Below are 13,233 nucleotides of genomic sequence, written 5' to 3'. Positions count from 1 at the left end.
AGTGAGATATGAAATTAGCCACCTGTAACCTCGAGAATGTGTGAACATGTCCATAGTTTCACTTCTTCACTGTTTTGTAATGTGAAAATGTGTTTTGTACACGTTTATATCCTATAAGAGAATGGACATATTTGTGATACAGAGACCATTATCAGAAGGAGACCTAGTGATGATAAAGGCAGCATGTCTGACGTGCCCTGTCTGTCTTGTGATTTAAACAAATTAAATGTTGTAAACTTCTACATGCTAGAAAGTCGGTGACATTATTCAAGTGTGCAACAATACCAGCAATAGAGGGGTGAGTGTGTTCTGTGAGTGTTCAGTATAAGTTCAGTGTGTGTTCAGTGTGTGTTTAGTGAACGTTCAGTGTGTGTTCAGTCTGAGTGTTCAGTGTTTGTTCAATGTGAGTGTTTAGTGTGTGTTCAGTGTGTGTTTACTGTGGGTTTAGTGAGCATTCACTGTGTGTTCAGTGTGTGTTCAGTGTGTTCAATGTGAGTTCAGTGTGTGTTTAGTTTGTGTTTAGTGTGTGTGTGTGTGTTCATTGAGTATTTAGCGTGTGTTCAGTGAGTGTTCAGTGTGTTCAATGTGAGTTCAGTGTGTGTTTAGTTTGTGTTTAGTGTGTGTGTGTGTTCATTGAGTATTCAGCGTGTGTTCATTGAGTGTTCAGTGAGTGTTCAGTGTGAGTTGTGTTCAGTGTGTGTTTAGTGAGTGTTCTGTGCGTGTTCAGTGTAAGATCAGTGTGTATTCAGTGAGTGTTTAGTATGAGTTCTGTGTGTGTTCAGTGTGAGTGTTCAGTGTTTGTTCAGCGTATTCAGTGTGAGTGTTGAGTGGTCAGTGTGTGTTCAGAGTGTGTTCAGAGTGTGTTTAGTGTGTGTTTAGTGAGCTTTCAATGTGTTCAGTTTGAGTGTTCAGTGTTTGTTCAGTGTTTGTTCAGTGTGTGTTCAGTGTGTGTTCAGTGAGTGTTCAGTGTTTGTTCAGCGTGTTCAATGTGAGTGTTCAGTGTGAGTGTTCGGTGTTTGTTCAGTGTTTGTTCAGTGTGTGTTCAGTGTGTGTTCAGTGTGTGTTCAGTGTGCGTTCCGTGAGTGTTCAGTGTTTGTTCAGCGTGTTCAATGTGAGTGTTCAGTGTGAGTGTTCGGTGTTTGTTCAGTGTTTGTTCAGTGTTTGTTCAGTGTGTGTTCAGTGTGCGTTCCGTGAGTGTTCAGTGTGTGTTCAGTGATTGTTTAGTGAGCGTTCAGTGTCTGTTCAGTGATTGTTTAAAGTGAGTGTTCAGTGGTGAGTGTTCAGTGTGTGTTCAATGTGTGTTTAGTGTGTGTTTAGTGAGCATTCAGTGTGTGTTCAGTGTGAGTTCTCTGTGTGTTCAGTGTGAGTGTTCAGTGTGTGTTTAGTGTGTTCAGAGTGTGTTTAGTGAGCTTTGAGTGTTTGTTCAGTTTGAGTGTACAGTGTTTGTTCAGTGTGTTCATTGTGAGTGTTCAGTGCGTGTGTTCAGTGTACGTTCAGTGTCTGTTCAGTGTGTGTTTAGTGAGCGTTCAGTGTTTGAGCGTTCAGTGTTTGTTCAGTGTGTTCAGTATGAGTTCAGTGTGTGTTCAGTGTGCGATCAGTGTAAGTGTTGAGCTGTGCCCCATGCAGCGTCCCTTTTGGGAGACAAAGTGACACTAACGTGACACGGTGGCTCTGCCAGGGCCACCTCTGATCCCTCACCCGCAGGCTTCAGCACCTCACTCTGCACATCAAAAGACCCAACACAGCCTCAAATAATGAATCCACTCTCTCCTCAATTATGGATGACCCTCGTCTGAGCTGCAGCTCAAGCAGCAAAGGAAACATGCGAGAGTTGAACTATTTCTAGAAATGTCCAGGATGGATGGGCGGGCCTGTTCAAAGTGGACCTGCAGCAGTGCTCGCTGCCGTGTGTGTTGTGATGACGCACGGCTAGAATGGCTCCAGGGTGAACTGAGCCTCAGTTTAGAAAGAGAAAGAACACAGTCTCCCACACAGCCAGAGATCACTCTCCGTCAAATTCGGTTATTCATCCAGGTAGAGAGAGAGTCAGCCTCTACGGTATGTTCGCTACGGGGGAAAACTACAGCAGAATCTACTATGTTACTTCCAAGAAGCAGTATCTGTACTGCGTCCCCATTTACTGCTCTCTGTTCTCATCCTCTGTGGTGTAATGCTAGCCTGGTTCCAGGTCTGTTTGTGCTGTCCTGTCCTGTCAATGTCTGTGGTCATTGACCATATACAGGAGTTAGCAAGACAACACCAACAGATGTGGAATCAGGCTAGTATGATGGTGCCAGAGGCCTGGATGGACCCTCTCTGTTCCCCGTGCCACGTTAGTCTACTGGGGGACTCACGGACAGGAACAGAGATCCTTTCAATGGCGCTAAATTACACATAATAGTGTTTTGACCACAGTCACCCACTAAACGACTAAAAGCTTTTCCATTGCCCAAACACTTAGCAAGGCCATGTTAAGGTGTGAGACAGTACATCTGGAGGAGAAGGGGGAGAGAGAGAGAGAGAGAGAGAGAGAGAGAGAGAGAGAGAGAGAGAGAGAGAGAGAGAGAGAGAGAGAGAGAGAGAGAGAGAGAGAGGGGCCGCTGTAGGCAGACCTGGTTCTCAAGAGAAGACAGGCTATGTGCCCACTGCCCACAAAATGAGGTGGAAACTGAGCTGCACTTCCTAACCTGCGGCCAAATGTATGACCATATTAGAGACACATATTTCCCTCAGATTACACAGATCCACAAATAATTTGAAAACAAACCAAATTTTGATTAACTCCCATATCTACTGGGTGAAATATCACATTGTGCCAAAACAGCAGCAAGATTCGTGACCTGTTGCCACAAGAAAAGGGAAACCAGTGAATAACATTGTAAATACAACCCATATTTATTTTTATTTATTTTCCCTTTTGTACTTAAACTATTTGCACATTGTTAGAACACTGTATATAGACATAATATGACATTTGAAATGTCTTTACTCTTTTTGAACGTCTGTGAGTGTAATGTTTATTGTTCATTCTTATTGTTTATTTCACTTTTGTTTATTATCTACTTCACTTGCTTTGGCAATGTTAACATATGTTTCCCATGCCAATTAAGCCCTTGAATTGAATTGAATTTAATTGAGAGGGGTTTGGTGGGGGGGATAGAGAAACGATACCCAGTGGGCAAAAACTGGTTGAATCAACATTGTTTCCATGTCATAATTTTTTTTTAATGTGATTTGTAAAAAAGTAATCAACGTAGAGGAATTTCATCTTTTTTTCACACAACTTTGAACTTAAATCCAATGGCTTGAAATGTTTTGTTGATTTCACGTTGAATTCACTGTAGCTGACAACTCACCCGAAATCAAATCAAAACTAAACGATTAAATTACGTCTGTGCCCAGTGGGTAGTCTATATTTTCATGCTGCTACTATAATGAATTGATCAAACTCAGGCCCAATTTCTTTCCACAACATTTCCGACAACAAAACCTCCGCAAACAAACGCACGAATGCAAATCAATCTAATCTATAAAAGCCTTGCTAAACTGGCTAATTTGATATTTCTGTCTGTTCACAGCTGGTACAATATCAAATAGCAATGTGACACTCTCCGTGGGAATATACAGTACGAAGGCTATATGATAGACTGAAAGGAGAGAGATATCGAGGTTAGAAAGATCTCAAATGTCAATAAAATTCTAAGCCCTTTAAATCTATAGATGAAACCCTCGCTTTCCCTCTCTTTTCTAATCCTCCATCTCTTCTGCGACGTAATCTACCTCTCAGATCATGTTAAGCCCACTGGCGCGGCTCCCCAGAAAATACACAAGCTGGGAGGAGGAGAACCTGAAATGGCAGCACACACACAACCTGCTGTCAACATCCGCAGCTCCAAATGAGGGGTGCTGTGCGTGTTCAGCCAGAGTTGTGCTAATAACGCTGTTGCTTCACAACCTGCATCCCATTTTGAAGTCCGAATTGGCCCCCTGATTGAGCTAAACAGACAAGCCTGCTACAGTGACGGGAAATCAATAGAAAAGAGCATGCTTCATTTGATCCACTTTCTACCTGCCTTCAGAGTGCCGGGTATTTAAGAGAGGTCTGAATGTCCTGCCGGTCCACCAAAAATGCCACAACACACAGAAAGAAAAACACCCCTTCTTCCCACATGCACATGCATTACCATCACATGCACACATTTTCCTGAACAGTTCTTATGGACTATTAAGCTGTCAGTCTTCAGACCAAAGAGGTACACTACAAAGCAGGATCAATGAGTTAGCCAACTAACTTTGATAAACAACCATGAATAACAATGGTTAATCAAGAAAGCTAAACTTAGATATGTGTTTTTGGTTGTTGAGTCAATTATAGACCATGCCCATTTAAAGCTTATTTTCCAAATTTAAAAAAAAAGTTATTTCAGAATGTTAAGGCAAGTTAGCTGGCTAATTCATTGATTCTGCTTTGTGGAATAGGCCTACACCTCAGCCTTAGTAGTGGCTAGTTGTTTATGGAGCGGCACAGTATTACAAAGCCTCACATGACATCACTACAACTCCGGATCAGGACCTTTCTGTTTTAACAATGTTCTGACAGCGTCATGGCGATAGCGTTACAATAATGCCCCCCGTTGTTAGAGACCTTTCTCATGGTGGCTAGCTGTCTGTCTGTCTGCCTGTATGTCTCTCTGTTGTGTTCATCTCTTATCTCCCTCTCCATGTCTCCCAGGCCATTATAGCCACATGCTTCAGCACCCCGCCGTCTGCATCTCCCCCCTGACCATAGGCCTGTTAACTTCACTAGGGTAGGGGGCAGCATTCAGAATTTTGGATGAAAAGCATGCCCAAATTAAACTGCCTGCTACTCAGGCCCAGACGCTAGGATATGCATATAATTGGTAGATCTGGATAGAAAACACTCTAAAGTTTCCAAAACTGTTAAAATAATGTCTGTGAGTATAACAGAACTGATATGGCAGGCGAAAACCTGAGGAAAATCCATCCAGGAAGTACTATTATTTTGAAAGGCTGTTTTTCCATTGAAAGCCTATCCACCATACAAAGACTTAGGACCCAGTTCATTATCTCTATGGCTTCTTCTACATGTGGCCAGTCTTTAGGCATTGTTTCAGGATTTTACTCTGAAAAATGAGGGAGATACGGCACTTTCAATGAGTGGACAGTGGAAATTTCCAGACATGAGTCCAGCGCGTGATCGGGAGCGCGCCTTTCTTGTTTCTCCTTTTCTACTGACGAAGCTTTGGTCTGGTTGAAATATTATTGATTATTTATGACAAAAACAACCTGAGGATTGATTTTAAACATCGTTGACATGTTTCTACAAACTTTTATTGTACTTTTTTGACTTTTCGTCTGGATGTTGAGAGCGCGCTTTGTGCCTTTGGATTACTGAACTAAACGCACCAACAAAACTGAGGTTTTTGGACATAAAGAGGGACATTATCGAACAAAACAAACATTTATTGTGTAACATGGAGTCCTGGGAGTGCCACCAGATGAAGATCATCAAAGGTAAGTGATTAATTTAATTGCTATTTCTAACTTTTGTGAGTCCTCTCCTTGGCTGGAAAATGTCTGTATGGTGTTTTGTGGCTAGGCGCTGTCCTAACATAATCGCATGGTGTGCTTTCGCCGTAAAGCCTTTTTGAAATCTTTGAAATCTTGTATGTTTGAGGAATTTTAATTATGGGATTTCTGTTGTTTGAATTTGGCGCCCTGCAATTTCACTGGCTGTTGTCGAGGTGGGACGCTACCAGAGAGGTTAACAGACCCGGGGGCCAAAGGTCATGCGTGTATGAGCTATGTGGAGTATGTTTGTGTGTGTGTGTGTGTGTGTGTGTGGCATTGAGCGTGTGTGCACAGGATTAGATGATCCACAGAGAATTGATTGATAAATCAATGTGAAGGATGGACTTTTAACAAGCTACAGTAAAACAAGCATTTGGTAAGCTGGGCCCCTAACCACCCCTCCCCACCACACACACACACACACACACACACACGCAAACACACACACATTCACACACACATACAGTACTGGCTGTCCCAGAATGCAACAGAGGTTTTCCCGGATCACCTGGCCTGGTCTGCTGTATTGATTTAGACATTAGCTTTATGATCATAGACTGGGCTGGAGCTGGGAGACCACTAGACTATTTGTATCTCAGACAGACAGGCTGGGATGTGGTGGGAACTATTCCCCTGGTTAAAGGGATAGTGCGACATTTTAGCAATTACTTTTTCTTTTTCCCTAGAGTCAGATGAACTCATGGATACTATTTTATGTCTCCGCGTGCAGTTTGAAGGAAGGTGCAGGTCGTTTCTGGAGCCATTGCTAACTAGTGTTTGCACAATCACTGGAAGCATATAGGAACAGCTAGCATGCTAGTTCATCTGACTCTGTGTGCCAAAAATGTCACACTATCCCTTTAGCGAACCAAGGGGAGAGAGAGTGTGAGAGCGATCAAAGAAAGCATGACATTTGGTTGGAAAAGATGGGAGAGAAAGAAATTACAGAAAGAGAGAGAGGAGTGATAGGATAGTAAAATAAGCTTGGGAGAGGTAGTGAACACCCACTAAATCTCAAAATCCATTATCTATGAATATTACATTTTTTAGAACCATTAATATTCCCACTCCTATCCAGCTACGACCCGTGCATCAGGGTTAATGCGGTTTGAGCAAGTTCATCCACGTACAATACAGTGTTATACTAGGAGCCTGATAGGGCCTGACTCCCTCACTGTTCCAGGTCTGTCAGGGCTCCATGAGGCCGTGTGTGTGTGTTCCTCAAGGCGTTTCCATGCCAACACGCCTGTCACTCCTCTGCTAAGCTACAGGGGACCAGCACCGCTATGCTGCACGCAGGCTCCGTGTTATTACGGTAAACTGTGGTTGGGCGGCCCACGATTGGCTGTCGGTGTGGATGAGCTGGGACGCGGATGGAATGATAAGGTAGAGAGAGAGAGAGAGAGAGAGAGAGAGAGAGAGAGAGAGACTGGCCTAGTGTGAGCAGGGCTGCCTGCCTGACAAACTAAGACACAAGCCTCACAGTGGGCTAATCTTCTCCAGCTAAGATATCTGGGAGAACTAGAGTTCATAACAGCAGCATGGCAGCCATACAGTACACTGTCTGATTAAACATCATACACTACCAAAGACCACTGAGAAGGTTATTGACTTCTGGCACCAACAGAGATGGCCGCCTCCCTTCGCGTTCCTAGGAAACTATGCAGTATTTTGTTTTTTTTATGTGTTATTTCTTACATTGTTACCCCAGGTAATCTTAGGTTTTATTACATACAGTCAGGAGGAACTATTGGATATAAGAGCAACGTCAACTCACCAACATTACGACCAGGAATACGACTTTCCCGAAGCGGATCCATTGTTCGGACCTCCACCCTGGACAATGGATCGGATCCCAGCCAGCGACCCAAAACAACGACGCCGTAGAAGAAGGGGCAGACGGAGCGGTCTTCTGGTCAGGCTCCGTAGACGGGCACATCGCGCACCGAGCATCCTACTCGCCAATGTCCAGTCTCTTGACAACAAGGTAGACGAAATCCGAGCAAGGGTAGCATTCCAGAGAGACATCCGAGACTGTAACGTTCTTTGTTTCACGGAAACATGGCTCACTCGAGACACGCTATCTGAGTCGGTACAGCCACCTGGTTTCTTCACGCATCGCGCCGACAGAAACAAGCATCTCTCTGGTAAGAAGAAGGGCGGGGGTGTATGCCTTATGATTAACGAGACGTGGTGTGATCATAACAATATACAGGAACTCGAGTCCTTTTGTTCACCTGACTTAGAATTCCTCACTATCAAATGCCGACCGCATTATCTACCAAGAGAATTCTCTTCGATTATAATCACAGTCGTGTATATCCCCCCCCCAAGCAGACACATCGACGGCCCTGAAAGAACTTCATTGGACTCTATGTAAACTGGAAACCACATATCCTGAGGCTGCATTTACTGTAGCCGGGGATTTTAACAAGGCTAATCTGAAAACAAGGCTCCCCAAATTCTATCAGCATATCGATTGTGCTACCAGGGGTAGCAAATCCCTAGACCACTGTTATTCTAACTTCCGCGACGCATATAAAGCCCTCCCCCGCCCTCCCTTCGGAAAAGCTGACCACGACTCCATTTTGTTGCTCCCAGCCTATAGACAGAAACTAAAACAGGAAGCTCCCGCCCTCAGGTCTGTTCAACGCTGGTCCGACCAATCGGATTCCACGCTTCAAGATTGCTTCGATCACGTGGACTGGGATATGTTCCGCATTGTGGCGAACAACAACATTGACGAATATGCTGATTCGGTGTGCGAGTTCATTAACAAGTGCATCGATGATGTTGTACCCACAGCATCTATTAAAACATTCCCCAACCAGAAAACCGTGGATTGATGGCAGCATTCGCATAAAACTGAACGCGCGAACCACTGCTTTTAATCAGGGCAAGGTGACCGGAAACATGACCGAATACAAAGTGTAGCTATTCCCTCCGCAATGCAATCAAACAAGCTAAGTGTCAGTACAGAGACAAAGTGGAGTCGCAATTCAACGGCTCAGACACGAGAGGTATGTGGCAGGGTCTACAGTCAATCACGGACTACAAAAGAAAAACCAGCCCCGTCACGGATCACGATGTCTTGCTCCCAGACAGACTGAACAACTTTTTTGCTCACTTTGAGGACAATACAGTGCTACTTACACGGCCCGCCACCAAAACCTGCGGGCTCTCCTTCACTGCAGCCAACGTGAGTAAAACATTTAAACGTGTTAACCCAGGCAAGGCTGCAGGCCCAGACGGCATCCCCGGCCGCATCCTCAGAGCATGCGCAGACCAGCTGGCTGGTGTGTTTACAGACATATTCAATCAATCCTTATCCCAGTCTGCTGTCGCCACATGCTTCAAGAGGGCCACCATTGTTCCTGTTCCCAAGAAAGCTAAGGTAACTGAGCTAAATGACTACCGCCCTGTGGCACTCACTTCCATCATCATGAAGTGCTTTGAGAGACTAGTCAAGGACCATATCACCTCCACCCTACCTGACACCCTAGACCCACTCCAATTTGCTTACCGCCACAATAGGTCCACAGACGACGTAATCGCCATCACACTGCACACTGCCCTAACCCATCTGGACAAGAGGAATACCTATGTAAGAATGCTGTTCATCGATTAGAGCTCAGCATTTAACACCATAGTACCCTCCAAACTCGTCATTAAGCTCGAGACCCTGGGTCTCGACCCCGCCCTGTGCAACTGGGTCCTGGACTTCCTGACGGGCCGCCCCCAGGTGGTGAGGGTAGGTAACAACATCTCCACCCCGCTGATCCTCAACACTGAGTCCCCACAAGGGTGCGTTCTCAGCCCTCTACTGTACTCCCTGTTCACCCATGACTGTGTGGCCATGCACGCCTCCAAATCAATCATCAAGTTTGCAGACGACACTACAGTGGTAGGTTTGATTACCAACAACGATGAGACGGCCTACAGGGAGGAGGTGAGGGCCCTCGGAGTGTGGTGTCAGGAAAATAACCTTACACTCAATGTCAACAAAACAAAGGAGAGGGAAACAGCAGAGGGAGCAGCCGCCTATCTACATTGACGGGACAGTAGTGGAGAGGGTGGAGAGTTTTAAGTTCCTTGGCGTACACATCACAAACAATTTTACAGATGCCCAATCGAGAGCATCCTGTCGGGCTGTACCACCGCCTGGTACGGCAGCTGCTCCGCCCATAACCGGAAGGCCCTCCAGAGGGTAGTGAGGTCTGCACAACGCATCACAGGGTGCAAACTACCTGCCCTCCAGGACACCTACACCACCCGATGTCACAGTTAGGCCAAAAAGATCATCAAGGACAACAACCACCCGATCCACTGCCTGTTCACCCCGCTATCATCCAGAAGGCGAGGTTAGTACAGGTGCATCAAAGCAGGGACCGAGAGACTGAAAAACAGCTTCTATCTCAAGGCCATCAGACTGTTAAACAGCCATCACTAACATTGAGTGGCTGCTGCCAACATACTGACTCAACTCCACCCACTTTAATAATGGAAAAATGTATGTAATCAATTTATCACTAGCCACTTTATATTATATAATGTTTACTTACCCTACATTACTATACTGTACGCTATACCATCTACTGCATCTTGCCATCTGATGTAATTAAATGTATCACTAGCCACTTTAAACAATGCCACTTTATTTAATGCTCTCATACACTACCTTGCTCATCTCATATGTATATACAGTACGCTATACCATCTACTGCATCTTGCCATCTTGATGTAATGTATCAATAGCCACTTGAAACAATGCCACTTCATATAATGTTTTCATACCCTACATTACTCATCTCATATGTATATACTGTACTCTATACCATCTACTGCATCTTGCCTATGCCGTTCGGCCATCACTCATTTATATATTTTTATGTACATATTCGTATTCATTCCTTTACACTTGTGTGTATAAGGTAGTTGTTGTGAAATTGTTAGGTTATATTACTTGTTAGATATTACTGCATGGTTGGAACTAGAAGCACAAGAATTTCGCTACACTCGCATTAACACCTGCTAACCATGTGTATGTGACAAATACATTTGATTTGATTTGACATTGGACGTGTGAACGTGTGCTTTTCCTGCATGTAGATGAACGTAGGTGGAGTGTGTGTGAAAGCATATATGAGAGGTGTGTGTGTGTGTGTGTGTGTGTGTGTGTGTGTGTGTGTGTGTGTGTGTGTGTGTGTGTGTGTGTGTGTGTGTGTGTGTGTGTGTGTGCGTGTGTGCGAGAATCAGTCGTACCGGGACTGCAGATGTTCCAGTTGGACCTGGAGGTTCTCTGACTGCTCCACCTGCTCATCCAGAGACCGCTGTAGCTTCCTGGTCTGATTATGGGCCTCATCCAGCTGGGAGAGAGGGAGTGAGGGGGAGAGGCAGAGAGGGAAGGAAAGGGGGAGAGAGGGAGGGAGGGAGGGATGGAGGGAGGGAGGGAGGGAGGGAGGAGAAAGTGTGAGAGAGAAATCGGTCATTGCAAATTTACATTTACATTACATTTAAGTCATTTAGCAGACGCTCTTATCCAGAGCGACTTACAAAATGGTGCATTCACCTTATGATATCCAGTGGAACAACCATTTTACAATAGTGCATCTAAATCTTTTAAGGGGGGGGGTTAGAAGGATTACTTTATCCTATCCTAGGTATTCCTTAAAGAGGTGGGGTTTCAGGTGTCTCCGGAAGGTGGTGATTGACTCCGCTGTCCTGGCGTCGTGAGGGAGCTTGTTCCACCATTGGGGTGCCAGAGCAGCGAACAGTTTTGACTGGGCTGAGCGGGAACTGTGCTTCCTCAGAGGTAGGGGGGCCAGCAGGCCAGTGGTGGATGAACGCAGTGCCCTTGTTTGGGTGTAGGGCCTGATCAGAGCCTGAAGGTATGGAGGTGCCGTTCCCTTCACAGCTCCGTAGGCAATCACCATGGTCTTGTAGTGGATGCGAGGTTCAACGGGAAGCCAGTTCAGAGAGCGGAGGAGCGGAGTGACGTGAGAGAACTTGTGAAGGTTGAACACCAGACGGGCTGCGGCGTTCTGGATGAGTTGTAGGGGTTTAATGGCACAGGCAGGGAGCCCAGCCAACAGCGAGTTGCAGTAATCCAGACGGGAGATGACAAGTGCCTGGATTAGGACCTGCGCCGCTTCCTGTGTGAGGCAGGGTCGTACTCTGCGAATGTTGTAGAGCATGAACCTACAGGATCGGGTCACCGCCTTGATGTTAGTGGAGAACGACAGGGTGTTGTCCAGGATCACGCCAAGGTTCTTAGCACTCTGGGAGGAGGACACAAGGGAGTTGTCAACCGTGATGGCGAGATCATGGAACGGGCAGTCCTTCCCCGGGAGGAAGAGCAGCTCCGTCTTGCCGAGGTTCAGCTTGAGCTGAAAATCACAGTCACACCAGACTACAAATACCAGAATCAGTATTCTTCATTGAATACTGTGGATCAAAATCCTAAATACCCAACATTGACAGTATGTACTGTATCTACAATGCCCTCTGTAATTGTTGGGACAGTGAAGCATTTCTTCTTCTTTTGGCTCTTGTGGTGGTTCATTTCTTTACTATCAAATGATGAGCGACAAACTTATCCCACAAGTCCGAGTTATACTTCAACTAAATCTTTATTCACTTATTAATAATGGAGCAGGTCAATATAACACACACACATATAAAGTGAATCGATTGAGTGCTCTACGTTAATGATGGCTGGTCAACGAATCGCCCTCAGATGATTCGTTGAGAGCCCCGAGACAAAGATACAAAGGTATTTTATAGAAACATTAACTCATGCTATGGAATGCGGTCTCTTTAGGTTTCATCACCCAAAAGACATCGTTAATCTTCTGTCAGTGTTAAATCTCCCAGAGGCCCCAGCTCAGTAGAACACACACAGATGAGTGTTCTAACAACCCTCTATTCTGTTGCATAAAACAACCATTTGATGTAATAACAGCATTATAACATAATATTGTGATTTCTGTTCTGACATTCTATACTCCAAAAGTTTGGATTTTAAATCAAACAATGACTATGAAGTTAAAGTGCCGACTGTCAGCTTTAATTTGAGGGTATTTCCATTCATATCGGGTGAACCGCTTCGAAATTACAGCACTTTTTGTACATATTCCCCCCATTTAAGGGGGGCAAAAGTATTGGGACAAATTCACTTATATTTGTATTAAAGTAGCAAAAAGTGAAGTATTTGGTCCCATATTCAGAGCACGCACTGACTACATCAAGCTCGAGACTCTACACATTATGTTTGTTTTGGTTGTGTTTTAAATTATTTTTTGCAAATACAAAATGAATGATAAATAATATATTGGTCCCAATACTTTTACCTCCCCTAAAATGGGGGGACTATGTAGAAAAATTGCTGTAATTTCTAAACGGTTCAATGGATATGGGTGAAAATACCCTCGAATTAAAGCGGACAGTCTGAACTTTAACCTCAACGTTCTGAAGCATCGAGCCGAAATAACAAAAAATGCTTCTTTCTTCCAATAATTACAGAGGCAACTGTATATGTACCCATGTATAAGTGAATGTGGTGTGGTGTGATGCTCACCTCATCCTCCGCCTGACCCAGTTCTTTCTTCAGCTCCTCCACCCTCAGCCTCAGCTTCTTCACCT

The 13,233-nt window shown here is 44.8% G+C and overlaps 1 protein-coding gene across 1 annotated transcript in view; it reads right to left on the bottom strand.

Annotated features, from left to right (window-relative positions):
- Nucleotides 1–13,233, bottom strand: part of LOC106587147 (coiled-coil domain-containing protein 102A) — a 79,394-nt gene that overhangs the window by 8,035 nt on the left and 58,126 nt on the right. Inside the window, exons 7-8 of the mRNA XM_014175207.2 lie at nucleotides 13,169–13,233; nucleotides 10,855–10,958 (exon numbers count right to left, since the gene is read on the bottom strand). The exon at nucleotides 13,169–13,233 is cut by the window's right edge and continues 106 nt beyond it. Of these exons, the coding sequence (XP_014030682.1) occupies nucleotides 10,855–10,958; nucleotides 13,169–13,233 (169 nt within the window). The remainder of the gene's footprint in view (nucleotides 1–10,854; nucleotides 10,959–13,168) is intronic.

The sequence above is a fragment of the Salmo salar genome, chromosome ssa26 (genome assembly GCF_905237065.1).
Source record: "Salmo salar chromosome ssa26, Ssal_v3.1, whole genome shotgun sequence".
NCBI lineage: Eukaryota > Metazoa > Chordata > Actinopteri > Salmoniformes > Salmonidae > Salmo > Salmo salar.
Note: the sequence above shows the minus strand (reverse complement) of the source record. Positions and strands in the feature narration are given on the sequence as shown.